We start from the raw sequence: 19,437 nt of genomic DNA, 5'->3' as shown, positions 1-19,437 counted from the left end.
TTTCAGTCATAAGTGTGAAAAACAGTTAAGTCACTTTTTTCAGTGCCGTTGTAACTTTAAAGGTCACTAACTGTAAGTCAAGAACTGTCCCTGTTCTGACCTAACAATAAAGGCGATTTTTCAACATCTCTCTTATAGGACTTGTTTGATAAGAGAAGCCCATTTCAAGGTTGCATTTTAACAGATTTGATTCATGTGAGATGGTAGCATTAAATCTTGCATGGCTTCTTCTAGCGCTGGAGTGGAGGGTGGGATGCAGAATGCCAAATATTCTAATCATGAGGCCCATTTGGCAGATCACGTGCAAAATTGGGAAACATTGATTTTGTCACAAAACTTAAAAGGACATTTGATTTAAACTGATTTGGCAGTTCAAGTTTACATTGTCACTTAAGCATGATAGATAACCTAAAATATGCTTTGGGATTTGTAAAATTTATGGTTTTTTCAGCACTCTTCGCAGTCTGGAAATTCCCGAATGACTTGATTTCCCCTCCCATGTTTATTATGCACACACACAAGCACCCACTCCACACACAAACCACACACACACACTGAGGAAAGAGACTGTCTTGAAAGTAAATCTGGTTTATTAAATTGCTGTTAGTTCACAGGATGCATTACCAAGAATTGTGCGGCTTGTCACATACATTTGACCAAAACATTAACACTTAGGCTCTTATAAATGATTTGTATAGCTCAGCTACGAAATGTGGACTGTAGATCTTCAAAAAGGGCCATCAAAATTTATATGTGCGAGGTTGTGTAGCTCTAATTACAACATTTAAAAACAGCTAAAAAGTTAAAGAGTCAATGAGAAATTGAAATCACACCTCTAAAAGCATGTCATGTTTTAAATGGAAAATGATGCTCCCCAGGTTTGTGCTTTTTTTTAAAAAAACAGGCTATTCTACTAGCTTATATACTTACTTTGGAAATTTACAAGGCCACGAATTCTACAAGGACACCTGTGTGCATAAGATGAACAGTTAATGTCCAGTTTTATTTACGTAGCAGCAGTCTAAAGAAACATGAGATCTAAACCATCAAGCTTAGAAATGTATTTTTTTATTTAACCAAGAGAGTCAGTGGTATTCTGGTACATTATCACAGATTTATTCAAGACTGTCCATGTCAATTCCAAAAATATCTTCACCCGGTGGAAGAAACGGGGATAAGCATCACCATAGCCACAAAACAGAGCTTGACAAGAAAACTCGCTGGCATTTTATAATTTGCAAAACGGCTCTTAAAATTTAAAACATTTTAAACCTTAACATTTTCCTCCTGTGGGCTATTGAGAAATGGTTGAAGATTATGTTGAGAACGGCCAAATAGGCTCAACTAATTTTCATCCATTTCAAAATCAAATTTGCCCTTTTGTGTGTACAGCTAGTCCTCAACAATTCATTTAGCAACCCGTTCAAAGTTACGGTCACCCTGAAAACAATGACCTACGACTTTTTTTTTTCACATGTGTGACCATTGCAGCCTACCCCATGGTCACGTAATCAAAATTTGAAGGCTTGGCAACTGGTTCATACTTATGACGGTCACAGTGTCCCAGGGTCACGTGATCCCCTCTTGCAACTTTCTGACAAGCAAAGTCAGTGAGGGAAGCCAGATTCACTTAACAACTGGGTTACCAATTTGACTACAGTGATTCACTTATCAACTGTGGCAAGAAAGATTGTAAAATGGGGACAAGACTCACTTAACTATCTCGCTTAGCCACAGAAAGTTTGGGCTCAGTTGTCGTAAGTTGAGGACTACTTGTATTTGGTTGACTCTTCAACTTTCAGCAATACTATAGATCAGGGGTAGGCAACCTTGGCTCTTTTATGACTCGTGGACTTCAACTCCCAGAATTCCTGAGCCAACTTAGCTCAGCTTGGAAACCTCTCCCTTTCCCCTCAGCGTGGCTGGCTCAGGAATTCTGGGAGTTGAAGTCCACAAGTCATAAAAGAGCCAAGTTTGAAGACCCATGCTCTTAATCTTCGTCCTAGGATAGGGGTAGGCAACCTTGGCTCTTTTATGACTCGTGGACTTCAACTCCCAGAATTTCTGAGCCAGCTATGCTGAGGGAAAGGGAGAGGCTTCCATGCTGAGCCATGCCGGCTCAGGAATTCTGGGAGTTGAAGTCCACAAGTCATAAAAGAGCCAAGGTTGCCTATCCCTGATATAGATCAAGGAATCCAGAGAGAGATGTGATTCTCAACACATTTACTCCGACAAATCAGAAAATATGATAAAATTCCAAGTCCTATCAAATAAAGAGTTTTCTGTTACACTGAGGTTTGTCTATACATTTCTCTTTAAATGGGCCCTGCAACAGTTATGGCTACTCAAGACATATATATATACAGTACATAGATTTGATTGCTTACGAATAAACAGTCCATATGAGAGCTGATTTGAGTTGTTTTATTTATTAAATTTATACGCCACCCATCTTGTTATCCAGAGCAACTCTGGGCGGTTATAATTGTGAGTAATAACTGAACCACATTCTCCATATTCCTTTGAAATCACAACATTAACAGAGGCCCAGAGTTTATTTTCCATTTCCTCAAAGCTGTCTCTAAAAATGCATCTTGTATCTAGGAGCTTGACCCGACTTGAAATTTAAATCTTAATCGGGATTATTTCTAGGGAAGTTGGCACAGAACTGTGACCTTCAAACAGTGGGCTGAAGTTTTAGATTATCTGTTTATTGTTATTGTTTATAATTATTTTGTATTTTAAATCTGGGTGTGTGTGTGCGTACGTTTAAAGAACATTACTGAACAAAAGGCAAATGTTTTTCAAGTCAAAAGATGACACATGAAATAAATCTCTTGTCAAAACAGGAAATGGAGTGACATCAGAAGCTGACTCATGCATCTAAAAGCCATCATTGGTAAAGACATTCAATAATTGTTTAGAATAAGCTTATTCCTGAGAAATCTTTTGTCTTGAGAGACTATAGTATAAAGAATACAGCCTCGTAGCTATTCAGCAATTCCTCTGCCTAAAAGTCTAACATAGCTAATACAAGCCAGAAGTAGGAATTTATTTCCATATTTAGGGGGTTAATCAGGCTTTGTAGATCTGTGCAACAAAAATGGAAGTAAAGAATAGTTTTCATATTTTTTCTCTGCCACCTACTATTCTACAGAGGTTCTGCATTCTGTAGCCCCATGCCTGTCAATCTTGAACAAGGTTAAACAGTTACGTCAATAGGTTAATTGCACCATCAATGTGGCAGCACAAAATAGAATGCTCCCTTGTGTTGACTAGTAACTGCACGCTCTTCAACTTCAAATCTAAGGCCAATTTTGAGATTGTGTCACATCTTTCTATGACCCCCTATGTTATTTTCATTTATAAAGTTAGTTGACTCAGAGTTCTTTGGTGCTCTCTGAGCTTGCAGACGTCCTTGCAGACATTTACAAACTAGGTAACATCATCAGGGCTAGAAGGGAGTGAGGCTTGCTCTCTGCTTACGTACAAGATGCAGTTACACACCCCACTCCTTCCAGCCCCGATGGTGATGCCTAGTTTGGTAATGAAACATCTGCAACAAAAGAACCAAGTTCAGAGAACATCAAGGCACCCTCATTTCAACCCTGACCTGCAAATAGTTTCCTTTATCAGTTAGTTGACTCTATAAGCCACCAAGAATAAGCAAGCACGCCGCATTTATGCATGGCAGAATCTAAGACAGTGTTTCTCAACCTTGACAATTTTAAGGCATGTGGACTTCAACTCCCAGAATTCCACAGCCAGCAATGCTGGCTGTGGAATTCTGGGAGTTGAAGTCCACATGCCTTAAAATTGTCAAGGTTGAGAAATACTGATCTAAGACTCTCTCCTGCAAAGACGTTATCTACTCTCCATCTCTCCTTGTCTTTCTGAGTGGGAGGTGCTGTCTTCCCCAGCACTAGATGGAAGGCAGTGCAGTACAAGTTCAACTAACTTTGCTTGTGATGATATGAATCCACCATCATATCCATCTCTGCACTCATACAAGCACAATTTTCCAATCTCAAAATCAATTTTCAGCTTCATGGTGAAGCAGTCCATAAACATTATCTAATTTTCTCTGTTTTCTCTGAACAACACACAAATCTTAACCAACTGCACTAGCAAAATTGCTTTCTAATCAATTCTCTTTCCATTCCTCCTTCTCTACATCTTGGATTTTAGCTTCATGACACAAATCAAAGGATAGAACAACAAATTACCATTTTTAAGTCCAAACATGTCTGTTCAAGATTTGACCCACCACATCACAGAGTAACTACAACAATATCAAAAAACTAACCCTACACCCAAGTACTACCAATTAAGTACTTTAACTAAGGTTACTAACTCCGTCTTGTTCCAAAAGAACAGAAAACTGCTGATGAGAAAATACATATTAAAGAAAAGTATACTTGTCAAATAACTCTCGACTGCTTTTATTAACAGGCTGTGTTGGAAGCAGCATTCCTAGATATAATATTGGTACTAGACTGAATGTTCCCAATAAAGAAAAAACATTTATTCAGCAATTATTGATCTCTGCATCTCTAAACTGAAGCATCAGGTAGGTATTGGATATAGTTTCTCAGATCTTTGGAGTAAAAAAGGGAGAAGACAGAAGCTTGGCCAGCACACATGTGTTTTCTGAATTCCCCAGCCCAGATCCCTTGCTGACCCACATATCCATACATTTCTTCAGTTGACCAGTTAAGCTTGAAAGTAAAAACCAACTGGTGCGAAGAACGTCTTCAAATGCTGCATTTGGTAGTGTGTGCTTTTAACAATTCCTTCCAACCCTGATTGATCCAGTTATCTCAAGACTTCCAGCATTACATGAAGGTGCAAGCAAAACGATAACGCAACAATATTTATTTGGACGCAGACTCATCTGATCAGCCACAACTTGTTCAGCAGACCTGCCTGAAAGACGCCAGCAGGTCTTTAATCAGAAGTAAACGATTCCTGTTGGAAAAGAAACAGGACATGTTATTCATCTCCACCTCTTCGCTAGGATATGTGTCAAGAGATAAATCACTATTTATCCCAAACTCTTTGGGTTTTGTTTGGCTAATGCAAAGAGTTGGCCTTCAAGACCAAACAGCAATTACTCAAAAATTTTAAGGTTTCCTGGCTAACCTGTAATATGCTATTCCGCCATTGCCTTAGGCCAGGGGTAGGCAGCCTTGGCTCTTTTATGACTCGTGGACTTCAACTCCCAGAATTCCTGAGCCAGCCATGCTGAGGGGAAAGGGAGAAGTTTCCAAGCTGAGCCATGCTGGCTCAGGAATTCTGGGAATTGAAGTCCACGAGTCATAAAAGAGCCAAGGTGGCCTACCCCTGCCTTAGGCTGTATGAGTTTGCGAACCAAATGTTCCATAGCATTTTCTGCACAAATACAGGTAGTCCTTATGACCACAACCGAGTTCAACATTTCCATAACTAAGCAAGACAGCTATTAACAGAGTTTAGCCCCATTTCACAGCTTTTCTCGAATCACTGCCCTGATAAAGTTAGTAGCACGACTGTTGAGTGAATCCAACTTCCCCATTGAATTTGCTCATCAAACGGTCACAAAAGATAGACTATATGTCATAAATATGAGCCACTGGCCAAGAAGCCAAATTTAGATCAGGCGACCCTGCGGATGCTGCAAAAGTTGTGTGAAAAAAGGTCACTTTTTTCCAGTGTCGTTGTAACTCTGAACAGTCACAAAGTGTCACAAAAAGTCAAGGACTTTTCTCAGTTGGGAAATACACCACGGGAGGTTGAAGACGATAAATTCTTCCAACAGATACCTTGAAATGTTCAACGCACGTTAGCTTTCTGAGCTCTGTGATGGAGCTACAGAGGTAGCAAACACCTCACCTTGCTATGGATTTCAAATAGCGTGATGTTCCGTTTTCCAGGCTGTCACCATCACAAATGGGCGTTAAGTCAAAAACTACCTGTAGTTTTAATTGGGTTACTCTCCCACTACCTCCCATCTTTTAAAATCCTAAGGCTCAGATCCTAAAGCTCCCGCACATCTAATTGAATGTGGAAGACATTTCTGTCGGGGAGTTACCTTCCACGTTTCTCCAGTTTTTTCAATCACGATGGTCTGCGTTTCCCCACCAGGTGATGTGGCTTTGTAGTCATCGGATAAGAGGCCAAGAATGGGGTAATGGTTCCTGTATCTGGTGGTGAAAAGTGGCGAAAAGCAAAACATCAGCCCTGATGCTCAATTCGATCTCAGATGCCATTGTTCCGTTCTTCCAAGCAGGGCAGGATTATAATCTGTCTCTTGCAACAATTGCCACAACTAGGTTGAAAGCCAGTTAGGGTTAGTAGTTTGGGCATCAGGCTTGAAACTGGGAGACTGTGAATTCTAGTCCCACCTTAGGCATGAAAACCAGCTGGATGACTTTGGGCCAGTCACTCTCTCTCAGCCCTAGGAAGCAGGCAATAGTAAACCATTTCCCAAATCTTTGCCAAGAATGCTGTGACTTGTCATAGACCGAGTCAAACACACACACAAAAGATTCTAGGCCATCCTATTTTAAAAACTTCCAACTGTTCCAGTTGAGTTATGCCTGATGAAATATAATTTTATCATCTACATTTAGAAGAAATGGGAGGATACACATGGCACAAAAATTCCTGCACTGTATCTGTTAATTTTTTCCTTTTGGTTTTTTTCCCCGTCTTTTCTTTTATAATTTGGATTTTCACCAGTTGTCTGGGAGACCAAATTTAATGTTAACTGTGATAAAAGCAATGAAATGTTTTCTATTTCAATCTCTCCTATGGAATAGTTTTGTGAATCTTAGCTAAATTAAACCCTGCCAGGGAAGATTACTGTGGTTTTCAACTACATTCCAAAAGAAGACATTCTGTATATTTTATTCTAAGTCTATTTTTTTTCAATAAGATTTAGTTTCTGCTGTTGTGTTATGGCCTAGTGTCAGTTTGTATTTGTTTTTAAGTTTGCTGGCAAAAAGAGCAATATACCCCCCCAAAAAAACCCAAATACACTAGTACATTTCATAAACAGAAACCATCAGTTGCTCGCAATAGCATTACTTTTTTGTGATGATGGTCTTTGTGATTCCTTGAGATGGATTGATGGCTAATTTTTCTTGCCTCAATCTGAAGATTTCCTAAAAGATAAAAAAAAGAAAAGAAACCATTTCAGGCAAAAAGACACCATCCCATATAGACTATTCAACATTTCATATCCTGCTGTTTCTTTGGCCGTTCAGAATCTTCCCAATACTGATTAAGTTTGCTGAAAATAGGTCCCTAGGAAAGGAGACGTGAATTAAAGAGTGACTAGGATGAAATTCTACTCATGGACACCATCCCAGGACCCAGACGGACAGCTAGGAGCAATCTGAGATTGACGGTTGAGTTCTTGGTACTTTCCTGATCTTGTTTTCCTGTAGACGTTTCCTTACCAAGCTAGGCAACATCATCAGTGCAAGGGGGAGTGACATTTTGCTGACTTTTATATACAGGAGCTCGCCTTGCTAGTCTTAATTGGGGTGTGGCTTCTTCCTTGAGGGCTCCTTGATTAGGGACTGAGCCAAGAATCTGCTCAACTCTCCGTGCGCCACTACGTACCTCCTCCTGCCGTTTGATGCAGGCCTCTCTCTCCTCCAGCTTGAGAATCAAGTCTTGCAGTCTTATCTGCAGGTCAGTGTCAGTCCCTTGCTTTCTTGAGAAATCCTTCTGGAATTCGGACAACGTGCACTACACGGCAACAACAACAACAACAACAACAAAGCTCATATTGATAAGTGCTCAAGAGGCAGCTTTTCCATACCTATATACGGGCAGTCCTGGACTTAACGACCACAACCAAATTTCTGTTGCTTGAGCGAGACGTTTGTTGAGTTTCGTCCCGTTCTACAAGCTTTCTCACCACCGTTAAGTTGGAAGCAGGGCTGTTAAGGGAATCTGATTTCCCCATTGGCTTTGCTCGTCAAAAGGTCGCAAAAAGTGGTCACATGACCACGGGCTGCTGCGACCGTCCTAAATATAATCCAGTTGCTAAGCATCTGAATTTTGAGCACCTGACTATGGGGATGCTGCAACGGTTGTAAAGGTGAAAAATGGTCATTAGTCACTTATTCCAGTGCCATAACTTTGAATGATCACTACACAAATGGCAGTCAAAGACCATCTGGGTGCCTCTGAGTGAAGTTGAATCCGATGGATGTCACTATGCAATTGTCAGGGTAACAGGGTAGAAACCGTTTGTCGCTACCTTCTTCTGGAATGGATGCTAACCTCCCAGGCTAGTCTGTACTCTTTGGGATGTCCATGTGGCCCTCTGTTTAACAATCTCCACCCAACCCAGGTTCCAGGTCAGACAAAGCCAGCCAGGTATTAAGTCCTGTCGAAGCCCCACCTTTGCAAAATGGGAATGGCTTAAAAGAGAGCCCAGCAATATGGCATCTTTGATAAGGAAGTCAACTTACCCGCAGAGTGCGGATCTCCCGGTCTTTATCATCTCTGAGTTGGTTGATCATCTCTACGTAGCGGCTGGACAGTTCATCTGTGGTGGTCTGGCCCAGAGGATTGGTGGAAGTCTGAGCAAAGGAAAAATTTTAGTTTCTGCAGTTAAAAGAAACCACTAACAGTTCTTTAAAGCACATAATGAGAGATTTATCCTATGGAACAATCTTTCTTTCTCTTTCTTTCTTTCTTTCTTTTCTTCCTTCCTTCCTTCCTTCCTTCCTGTCTTTCTCTTTTCCTTTCTTTTCTTTCCACCTTCTTCCTTTTCTTTCTCTTTCTTTTTCTTTCCTTCTTTCTTTCATTCCTTCCTCTTTCTTTCTTTTTCCTTCCTTTCCACCTTCTTCCTTCTCTTTCTTTCTCTTTTTTCTCTCTTCCTTCCCCACTGCAGTTTCCATTAACTAATAGCCATTGTCCAAAATCTTTGCTAATCTATATTTTGAAAAAATCCAATGTATTGAATCACGATTCAAATTAAATGTACTTAAACAGATGTTTGTGTGTTTTCCATCCCCATCTTGCTTTCTCACAGCCCAGCCTCCAAAGCGCAACTTCCTGCAAACGAGTGGCCACCGTATCTAATTTCCCATGACAATTCTGCTTCTGGATCCAAGAGAGATGTAGAAAGAAAAGAAAGTGTTGACCTCAAGGGGCAGAGGCTGCTGTCCGCTCACCGGACCTCCCCTCCCCCCCTTTTTTTTTTACTGTGGTCCTCCTTCTCTTTTCAAGGCTAGTCCTTGGAATTCCAAGCATCAGCTGACCACTGACCAACGGAAAGACAGGAAGATGGTTTACCTGGAGTCTCAAGTTCTGAATTTCCTGCTCCAAGGCCCGTTTGCTGTATTCCAGGTCTTTCAGCCGGAATTCCCGCTCGCTGTCGTTGTGACGGAGAGACAGCAGCTGTTCTTCCAGGGAACGACACTTCAGGGTGTATTCACGGAGAGCTTGCTGCAAAACCCACCCCAGCCGAAAAGAAACAGTCTTAAGTGACTTTGCCAGCTGGGAGAACCTAATTCCTTAAGGCTTAGCTTAATGTAGTTGCATCTGTATACTTTCACAATTCTCTGCTACCATGTTGGGCCACTGTTCCTACGTGCTGGTCAACCTTGCAATATTTCTGATTGACCATCCTATCAAACATGGACTTTGAATAAGCAAGATAGAAAGAATAATGAAGCTTTGGAACTCTTGAGAATTCCAAGAACCACCTAGAAATCCAATGGATCATTGAACCAATCAACCCAGAGCTGAGGGTGCCTAGGTGCTCTCTGAGCTTGACAGTTTTCTTGCAGCTGTTTCATTGCCAAACTGGGTTGCTCTCAATCCCATTCCTTACTAGCACTGATGATGTTATCCAGTTTGGGTAATGAAACATCTGCAAGAAAACAGCCAAGCTCAGAGAGCACCAAGGACCCCTCATTTCAACGTTGAGCTACAAATATTATCCTTTATTGGCAACCCATAGTTCTCGCTTGAAGTACCAATGTTCTGATTCAGGCTATCCTACACTGCACACAAAGTAGGAGAATGCTAGGAAAGAGAAGAAGTGGACAACTAATAACAAGGAAAATGGGACTCTATTACAGTGATGATGGGAGCACCATTGGAAGATCTGAGGGCCTAAGTCAGGGCCAGATCCTCTTGGAGAAAATCTATGTAGTTGCTAAGAGTCAATGCCATCCTGATGGCATATAACCAGCATTGTACATGTTGTTCGTACATCACTCTTAGTCATCTTTCACTGTGGTTATTGCCTAAGAATCTAGACATACACTGAAGCTACAAAGCAAGACATGATGGTTTACCTCTGTACAACATCGCAATATTCAAGATATGAGATTTTTTTTCCCTCTCCTCTTGTAACAGGAATAGGAAATGTTTATCTAGCCTAAACTAATCTGCTGATTGTGTTTTTCTATCCTTCTCCCCGCCAACCTTTTCTGTTTTCACAGGATTTGGTGTTCTCCCCCTGCCAAGGTTCTTTTGGTAACAGAACTTTTTGGGATTAGATCAACTGATAGGTCAACACAAAAACCAACTGCTGGACAAGAACAGTTTAAATCAGGAGCCAACATTTGGTACCACAAGGTGTGCCCCTCACCTGCTGTTGACGATTATTCTCACGCACAGATGCCAAAAGCATCTCATATTCTTTTACTTGAGCTTCTTTGAAAGACAGATCTTTCTCAAGCAGCATCTTGTCCATTTCCAGTTTCTGTAAAAGTCAAAGACAGGCTGTTCAAAACATTCTATTTGTGTTACAAACAGATCTGGCTGGCTGTTTGCCTCACAATTTACAAAAAATCATATATTAAAAAAGTCCTATATGCTATATCCCTTCCTTCCTTCCTTCCTTCCTTCCTTCCTTCCTTCCTTCCTTCCTTCCTTCCTTCCTTCCTTCTCTCCCTCCCTCCTCCCTTCCTCTTTCTTTCTTTCTTTCTTTCTTTCTTTCTTTCTTTCTTTCTTTCTTTCTTTCTTTCTTTCTTTCTTTCTTGTTTTGTGACACACTAAGACTCACAGCTGCACTTATACTTCTGAAGAGGGGCAGAAATTAATGGATTAAAAGCCAGTAACCTGCTGAACAATAAGCGTGAGGGAAACGAACAAAGGGATCAGTCAGAGTTTCCAATGAATCTGCAAACAATGCAAAATATCTCTAATTAAAAACGTCCCAAGTTCATAATGGTTCGTAACTACTAAGTCACCTATTATCCATGGTTCGGTCCCAAAAGATTGTTGCAATTGTTCCAAGAGAAAAGTAACTGCATTGCAATCTTTGTGACTGACACAGCTTTGATTTCCACCATCCAAGAAAGAATCAGAAATATCTACCCAGAATTTGTATGCATGTCACTCAAAATCAGGGGGACTCTCAAAAGCAAGAAGAGGATCTTGAAAATCTGAAACTGCTTTATGAATCCTGGCTCTAGATCACAAGTGCCATCTGGGTGCTGCTTTCCCTATCCTGGCCTCCCCCAGATGTGTCAGAAATGTAAATTCCAACCAGCAGGTCCTAACACATCTGGAAAACAGCAGTTCAGGGAGGGCTATTCAACGCACTTCAACACATTCCAAGCAACACAACTACGCACCCCTAAGTCATCCTGCAGATGGACGAGCTCTTCCCGAAGATTGCTGAAGGTGGTAAGGACAAGCCTCATGGACTTATCAGCTGTTGCTCTCATCTAGGAAAGGTGGACAGCAAAACATTGTTTAGGATGGTTTTGGAGCCGACAGATTTCAATACAAAATCAAACATTAGTTTCAAGCATGTAACGAGCTGGAGACTGGCAAGACAATTCAAATCTTCAATCATTCCAATGTCCTGTTGGTAAGAACTGGCTAGGTGAAAATCTGGGGAAAATAGCATTCCTTGGTTTCCCATCATATGATTATCCTTAATAGTGTCCATGCTACCATAAGGAATAGGAAACAAGATAGATCATGTCTGAGCTCAGAATACATTTATACCAAACCTAACACTACTATTCCAATATTTTAGGCCGAACACTGAGTCGTGTTATTTGCTCCAACACAGATTCTAGAAAGAGTACAGGGAAGAGCAACAAAGATGATTAGGGGACTGGAGGCTAAAACATATAAGGAACAGTTGCTAGAATTGGGTATGTCTAGTTTAACGAAGAAAAGGACAAAGGGGGACACGATAGCAGTATTCCAATATCTCAGGGGCTGCCATAAAGAAGAGGGAACCAAGCTATTTTCCAAAGCCCCTGAAGGCAGGACAAGAAGCAACAGGTGGAAACTAATCAAGGAGAGAAGTAACCTAGAACTAAGGAGAAACCTCCTGACAGTGAGAACAATTAATCAGTGGAACAGCCTGCCTCCAGAAGCAGTAAATGCTCCAACACTGGAAGTTTTTAAGAAGAGACTGGACAGCCATTTGTCCGAAATGCAGTGTAGGGTTTCCTGCCTGAGCAGGGAGGTTGGACTAGATGTACCTCCAAGGTCCCTTCCAAATATTATTATTATTATTATTATTATTATTATTATTATTATTATTATTATTATTATTATTATTTTGAGATTTTATTTCATTTATCTTTGTTGCTTTTAATGCCTCCGATCATGAATATGACTTACTGCATATTTCCTAATTATGTTGCATGAGGGGTGGTGAAATGGTACTTTCCCAAGAAGAAGGGAGCATTGTCTAAGGAGGTGGGTCAGACAAGAGGCAGCCCAGCCCAGAACTGGATTGGAGGTCAAGAAAGACAGCAAAGGCAGCAATTCCATGGACTCTCCCAGGGAATATCCAATTGCTGTAACAGTAATAATGGTTTACTCTCACAAGTGTCTGTCCGTTGTGTGTAAGCAAATAAAGAACTGAACTCCGGCTGGATTGTTCCGTGTCACTCTTGGGCTGACATATAGTGGTTATTCGTCAACACAGGATCCATCATAGGAAGGACAGTAAGTAAGTATGCAAAATGCATCAGTACTGTGTGTTAGGGTTTGGGCAAAAATGGCTTCACAACATGAAATTAAACACAATTTCCACAGATTTCCACAAATTTCTCCATAACCCCTTACCTCCAGAAGATAACGTATCTGCTGTTTTGTCGACTCCGAAAGCCCTTTAGGAATCAAACTCTCAATATCCTCTGCCTATTGGAAACAAAACAAGAAATAAAATACATATTATCCAGGAGTGCCGTTACAAATTAATCAAACATTGGGTTCAACTTCACATCTAAATCCTATTGCATTGGACATTAAAGACAGCTAGTCACTGTTTGCTTATTAATGCATAAAACTCGGATATTTCTATAAATTCTTGGCACTTACATCATTCAGGGATTCCAGATCGCATCTTCTGTAAGAGAAACACGAGAAAATATTAGCATTGTCATTTCTCTATCCACCGAGTACATTATAATTGTCACCACCGTTGTTATGGTAAGTCTTTCATTCTGACTTAATTGAGAAAAGCATATCCTAAATTACCTTTAATAAAACTATGCTTTGCTTCCGGAACATCACGTGTAAATATTTAGATATAACACACCTATCCACAAATAAGCACATCCCTGTAATGGAGTCCAACTGGTGGCACTCAGGATCGGAAGAGCGATGACTCTTCTTTTTTAATGGCTAGGTCAATTGCACAAACCCGGGCAACTGTGATTTATTGTGCAAACTATGACCACGTTATGGTTTAGCATGACTTGGGAGATCAGTATGTAGCAATTATATACAGGTGGACTTTGTTTCCCAGTTTCCTGCCAGTTTCCCACAAAATCAATGGGGAAGCCAGTAGGAAGTCGGAAGGTCCTCTTTTAACAATGGTAACTGGAGACTGCTGCAATTGCCATTGCTAAGATTTCATTTTACAACCACATTACTTAATGACAGTATTTCCCGTATTAACTGAGGACCATCTGTAACTTAAAAACTAAGAATGTTGTGACAACACTCATACATAATACGAGGGTTGGAGTTACTGTATGTGTTCTATTTCGACCCCTCCCCCCCCCCCCCCCCCCTGTTTCTCAGGATTGCTGCAAACAAACAGAACTGCAGCCTGCTGTTCAGGCAAGCAGTTCTGCTTCCTTTCCAAGAAGGGCTGCCAAACATTCTCCAAATTCCAAGCATGCTACTGCTGGGGATGGGACCTCTACCTTCCGCCCAGCTTCTCAACATGCTGGAGCAAACAGCTGTGCAGGTCGTTGCTCTTGCGGTGCAGCTCTGCTAGGAGCTCCCCAAAGTATCGGCAGTCCAGCTGGTCAGTTGTCTCCTGGATGCACTTCACCTGAAAGGAGATCATAAAGGACACCTGTTAGAAAGCCCCATTCCTTGAGCAGAAAGCAACCTTCAACCCTTAGCAGGCAAGTGGCTGATTTAAAGCTCTCCTCCATTCTTGATTGCACACTGCATTGGCCTCCTTTCTGCACTCATTCTCCCCTTGGGGTGCCTTTCAAATATTTCTAGCTTGATTCATTATGTCTTCAATGTCCGTATTTCCTACACAAGGCATCAATAAAATGCAGAATGTCCTGCAGTGGTGACATTCTTCTTGCCACCAGCAATCCAAGATGGAACTTGGTTTGCAGGATCCAATCTGGGTCAGTCACCAGGACCAGAGGTTTAGTCCTCCAAGCTTTTGGATTTGTGCTGGAGCCCATCCTCAAGGAACTTCTCTCTCACCAGATTGTGTCGAAAGAAAGAAGTTCCCCAAGGATGGGCTCCACCATGAATGCAAAAGCTCGGAAGAATAAAACTTGGATCCCAGTGACTGACCCAGACTGGATCCTGCGACATTATCCTGGGACACATACATTTTCTTTCATTCGTAACTTGGTTTGCCGGCTTTTGAGTTAATGTGTTCTACCAAGCCAGTCGATGGGGTGGATAAACCGTGATTAATGGTGTATGGTACAAAACCAAACCTAATTTTTCAATGAAGCATTTAAACTTTGGGGGGGAAATAAGTGTAAAAAGAAAAGGCAAACGCTTTAAAAACTCAAATGCTTTGGAAAAAAAGGTTTGGTACTTTGCAGCATAATATACAGTTTAAAACTTCATTGCTGCAGTTAAAACAGCACAAAGCAATTTATGTTATTTCTGCTTTCTACTTTTTTTTATTAATATTATTTGTTCTTCACAAAGGAGGAAGGTTTGGGGGAAAAAACACAGCTTTTTCCTGGTTTCCCACGATGCCTTTTCAGCCTCTCAAGGCACCACAAGGCAGACGTGGCTGCTATTTGCCTAATTAGAATTCAACCTTCTCCTTTTTCCCAAGCACTCCACCTACATTTATTTTGTTTCATAACTTGTGGCGAACCTGGAATGAATTGTCTTGTGGAGGCTTCTGCAGAATTACCTGCCTAGTTGCTAGAGGCAAACACCGCACACTTTTGATTTAACTCCCTGATAATTTCAGTGCAGAAACTGAGATCAACAGCATCCTTTCCCGCCAGGCTGGGTGTGGGCCATTTTTGCAACATGAGCAAAATGGTTCAGAAATTAGATTTGATCTGATTGTGTCGTAAACTGACAGCCACTTTATCTGCAAAGAGTGGCTCTTTGTGCATCTAAGAGCACTCTTCCATGCATGAGACTTCAGAGCTAGACATCTGAGTCCTTTTTGGACCAGAAAACATCCACTTAAAATGTTGTTTCTCAATGTAGACAACTTTAAGACGTGTGGATTTCAATTTCTAAAATTCCCCAGCTAGCTTGTCTGGCTAAGGCAGTGGTTCTCAACCTTTTTAATGCCGTGACCCTCAACCGGTCGTAAGTCGAGGACTACTCAACTGGTGCAGCACCGTTTGCAGGATGGGACTTTTTGCGGGCTCAGCAGGGCAGAGACAGCCTGGACAAGGTTGAGAACCACTGGGCTAAGGAATTCTGGGAGTTGATGTCCACACGTCTTAGTGACCAAATGTTGGAAATGTAAAGAATCACTAGGGCCCTACTATCTATGTGGTGGGAATGTTCAAATGTACAAAAATTTTGGCATTTGATAAAACAGTGGCTAGAAGAGATACTAATGCAGAACATTGAACTAAAACCAGAGCTCTTTCTGTTGGGTATCACTAAGGATAGATACAATAAAGGATCTCTATACCTATTACTACACATGCTAACAGCAGCAAGATTAGCCTTTGCACAGAGATGGAAGGATAATGAGACACCCTCAGAAGAAGAGGTAATAAATAAGATTTTATTCTGTGCGGAAATGGATAGGTTGACATTAGAACTTAAGGATAAGAGTGAAACAGATTATTATGAAATCTGGAATAAATTGTACAATTGGTTGGGGGAAAATAGATGGAAAAACTCTCTGATTCATATTGAAAATATTAAATGAAAATTTAGAATATAGATGACGGGGCCCACCAGAGAGAATATTTAAGAGAAAAAGAGACATTTGTTTGAATATGTGGATTACGAATTATAGAAATCAATTGTTAACCATCTTTCATTACAAATGTAAACTAAGCAAACACACTGTTAACCGACTATTATGTGATTTATGTTTTAAAAACCAATACAATTTATTAAAAAAAAGTGACCAAAGTTGAGAAACACGTATTGATTGGTTAAAGGCTTACCGGTTCACATGTCTGTATGATAACTTTATTAATGCTGCTCTTTCCAGCATCGTTGACATAGACAGGAGTAGAGTTACAGGCATTGGTTGTGCGTTGGCCTTGCTGAATCACCTGGACTCGTTCCACTGGCTGACTGACTTGGCATTGGTCAGTCTGGCTTTGCTGCAGGTACTGGTACTGCTTCTCCTAAGACAAAAAGAGAATCCCTTGAAAGCTCACGTCTCTTGCGCAAACCCTTCGTCTTAAGAACTCAGTTCGTGTTAGGCAACAGGACACTTAAATACAGATGCGGGAGATGGGGGTTAAAAAGAAGAGAAGCTGGAAGACCTTCCCCTTTTCATGGATGTCATGATACAGGTAAAAGCAGGTGGGGTTCCAGAGTGGCATGGCCATCCTGAACTTTTTTGACCACCTAGTGAACACCCTGGGGTTTAAATAATAACATTCAAGTCAAAATGATACAAATAACAATCTAGAATCGTTTGAATTCAAATTCAAATAACTTTATGGTGGTCGTTAACCAACAGGACCAGCTGAAGTGTAGACTTACCTCTTAATCCTCAACTCCTAAAGCAGGGGTTCTCAACTTTGGCAACTTTAAGACTTGTGGACTTCAATTCCCAGAATTCCTCAGCCAGCAAAGCTGGCTGAGGAATTCTGGAAGTTGAAGTCCACAAGTCTTAAAGTTGCCAAGGTTGAGAACCCCTGTTCTAAAGGTTGGCACAAGTTTCAATAAGTTTGGCCCTGAAAATCCTTTAGAACAATATTTCTCAACCTTGAAGAGGTGTGGATTTCCAATTCCTAGAATCCCCCGGCTGGGGAACCATTTGAGCTGAAGTCCACCCATCTTCTAGGTGTCAAGCTTGAGATACACCACAGAATAGAATGAAGACAGATAGAAGCCTTCCTCCAGAATTCCCTATCAAGCAATGTTTCTTCAAACATAAAGTCTACCTCTAGGTTTTACGGGGGATGCTCTGGGAGATTATGGTCTCAAGGACGCCCAGTTTAGGGTAGTCCAACAGCTTGTGGACATAGATTTGCAATATTTAAGATCCAGAGCCAACAAAACCTGCTCCCCTTTGATCTTCAGCCATTCTAATAATTATGGATTGAGGATGGCTTCATATTTCTATACTCTAACCATCCCCAAGTATAGAAGAGTCTTCTCCCTAGCCCGTTTCAATGTCTTGCCCTCAGCACTACTCGACGGGCGATTCAAGAGGTTCCCGTTTAGTGAGCGACTATGCCCGTGATAGGGCTGAAGCTGAAACTGTGGAGCATGTCTTATCATACTGCCCTATGTATAACACAGCCAGAATTAAATTACTGTCTCTCCTTGGAATTGATCCCTCTGGTTCTAAAGTTAGTAATTTGGTCTTATGTTGTCTAGGGGATGGCTCCCCCTATATTACTTCTCAAGATTTTTAAATTTCTTTTAAGAGCTGTAACTATTAGAGGAGAACGTTGTAATTCCCCCTAGCCAAGGCTTCTGGTGTTAACTGTTTGTGATTGTATTTTTCTTGTGTTTTCTTTTGTTGCACTCGCATTTTGGTCTGTGACTGTAAAATAAAAATTATTATTATAAAGTCTACTGTGTGTGATGAACCAGCTCTGAATTTGACTTTGACCTTATTGCTATGTTTTGTTTACACACTGAGCTTGCTTGTCTACTGTGATTTGTGAGCCAGCTTAGGGACACACAGCTAATGGCGGACTGTGCCATACGTGAATCCAGCCAACAATGGCTTATTGTGCAGTGGACTCCATGTGTGAACTCATGGCAGACTATGCCAGACACAACTTCATAGAAAAGAAGTTTTTTTCATAAGGAACCTATTTCCAAACTGAGCTCCATAGTCAAATCTCCATTTGGCTTTATTTCCAGGAATTCTGATTCCTTCCTGTTTCTTTTTACACCTGGTTGGGGAAAAAAAAAAAGACCTTCTGCTTTGCAGGTTATTGTAATACAGGCCATTGGTTTGCAAACCTCTGAGATTTGTCTTGCAAAGGAGCACGTGTGAACTGGAAAATGTCCACCAAGGGCCATTTTAGTAGGCTGTGCAGTGATCCACATTCAGAAGGGAAGTCCAGATTTAGAGCACAAGGAGGTAGACGCATAGTCCCTGCAGAGAACTCTAAAAACCAAACCCATCTTGACCAGGATCACACTGTAGCTGTGAAACACAACTATACAAATTCCAGGAAATTACCCAGTTGCTCTCAGCTATTCCGGAGAGGAGCTGCAGTGTACCCACACAAGTCCAATCACATTTTGCATTTTGAATATTTAGATTTGTCCATTATAAAATTGCTCATTGTCTTCCCTTTGGGGTTTTCGCATGGATTCCCCTGAAATTGCATCCATGAAGCTAAGCTTTGATGCCAAAGAATAACAGAACAATGGAGCTAGAACAGATCGCCAGGGTCAACCCTCTGCAATACGCAATAAATCATTTTTGAGAGGTGAGTGTTCCAGCCTCTTTTTCAAAGCTCCAGAAGGTTTGTAATCAACCCAGATGCAACTTTTTTTCCCCAGCTCTGTAGTGACAGGAACAACCTGGTGGTCAAAGAATCCGTGGCTGAACACCAGTCCCTACAGCTCAGTGTTTCTCAACCTTGACAATTTTAAGGCATGTGGACTTCAACTCCCAGAATTCCACAGCCAGCAATGCTGGCTGTGGAATTCTGGGAGTTGAAGTCCACATGCCTTAAAATTGTCAAGGTTGAGAAACACTGCTCCAGCTGAACGTTGTTGGTCCTGTTTATTTTAATGGCCAACTGTGTCCTGCTTCAGAAAGTGCCCCTAAGAAATTCCACCGGGCTTCGTACCAGATATTGAACTCCACAAATTGCTCAT

The 19,437-nt window shown here is 41.2% G+C and overlaps 1 protein-coding gene across 1 annotated transcript in view; it reads right to left on the bottom strand.

Moving 5' to 3' along the window:
- Positions 1 to 2,403: 2,403 nt before the first annotated feature.
- Positions 2,404 to 19,437, bottom strand: part of POF1B (POF1B actin binding protein) — a 37,879-nt gene continuing 20,845 nt past the window's right edge. The window contains exons 4-15 of the mRNA XM_039331769.1: positions 16,578 to 16,763; positions 14,142 to 14,272; positions 13,309 to 13,336; positions 13,054 to 13,128; positions 11,595 to 11,687; positions 10,604 to 10,717; positions 9,298 to 9,450; positions 8,469 to 8,579; positions 7,609 to 7,737; positions 7,069 to 7,145; positions 6,071 to 6,182; positions 2,404 to 4,968 (exon numbers count right to left, since the gene is read on the bottom strand). Of these exons, the coding sequence (XP_039187703.1) occupies positions 4,948 to 4,968; positions 6,071 to 6,182; positions 7,069 to 7,145; positions 7,609 to 7,737; positions 8,469 to 8,579; positions 9,298 to 9,450; positions 10,604 to 10,717; positions 11,595 to 11,687; positions 13,054 to 13,128; positions 13,309 to 13,336; positions 14,142 to 14,272; positions 16,578 to 16,763 (1,230 nt within the window). The 3' untranslated portion in view covers positions 2,404 to 4,947. The remainder of the gene's footprint in view (positions 4,969 to 6,070; positions 6,183 to 7,068; positions 7,146 to 7,608; positions 7,738 to 8,468; positions 8,580 to 9,297; positions 9,451 to 10,603; positions 10,718 to 11,594; positions 11,688 to 13,053; positions 13,129 to 13,308; positions 13,337 to 14,141; positions 14,273 to 16,577; positions 16,764 to 19,437) is intronic.

This window comes from Crotalus tigris, unplaced genomic scaffold (assembly GCF_016545835.1).
Source record: "Crotalus tigris isolate CLP2741 ecotype Arizona unplaced genomic scaffold, ASM1654583v1 scf7180000017622.5263843, whole genome shotgun sequence".
Lineage (NCBI taxonomy): Eukaryota > Metazoa > Chordata > Lepidosauria > Squamata > Viperidae > Crotalus > Crotalus tigris.
Note: the sequence above shows the minus strand (reverse complement) of the source record. Positions and strands in the feature narration are given on the sequence as shown.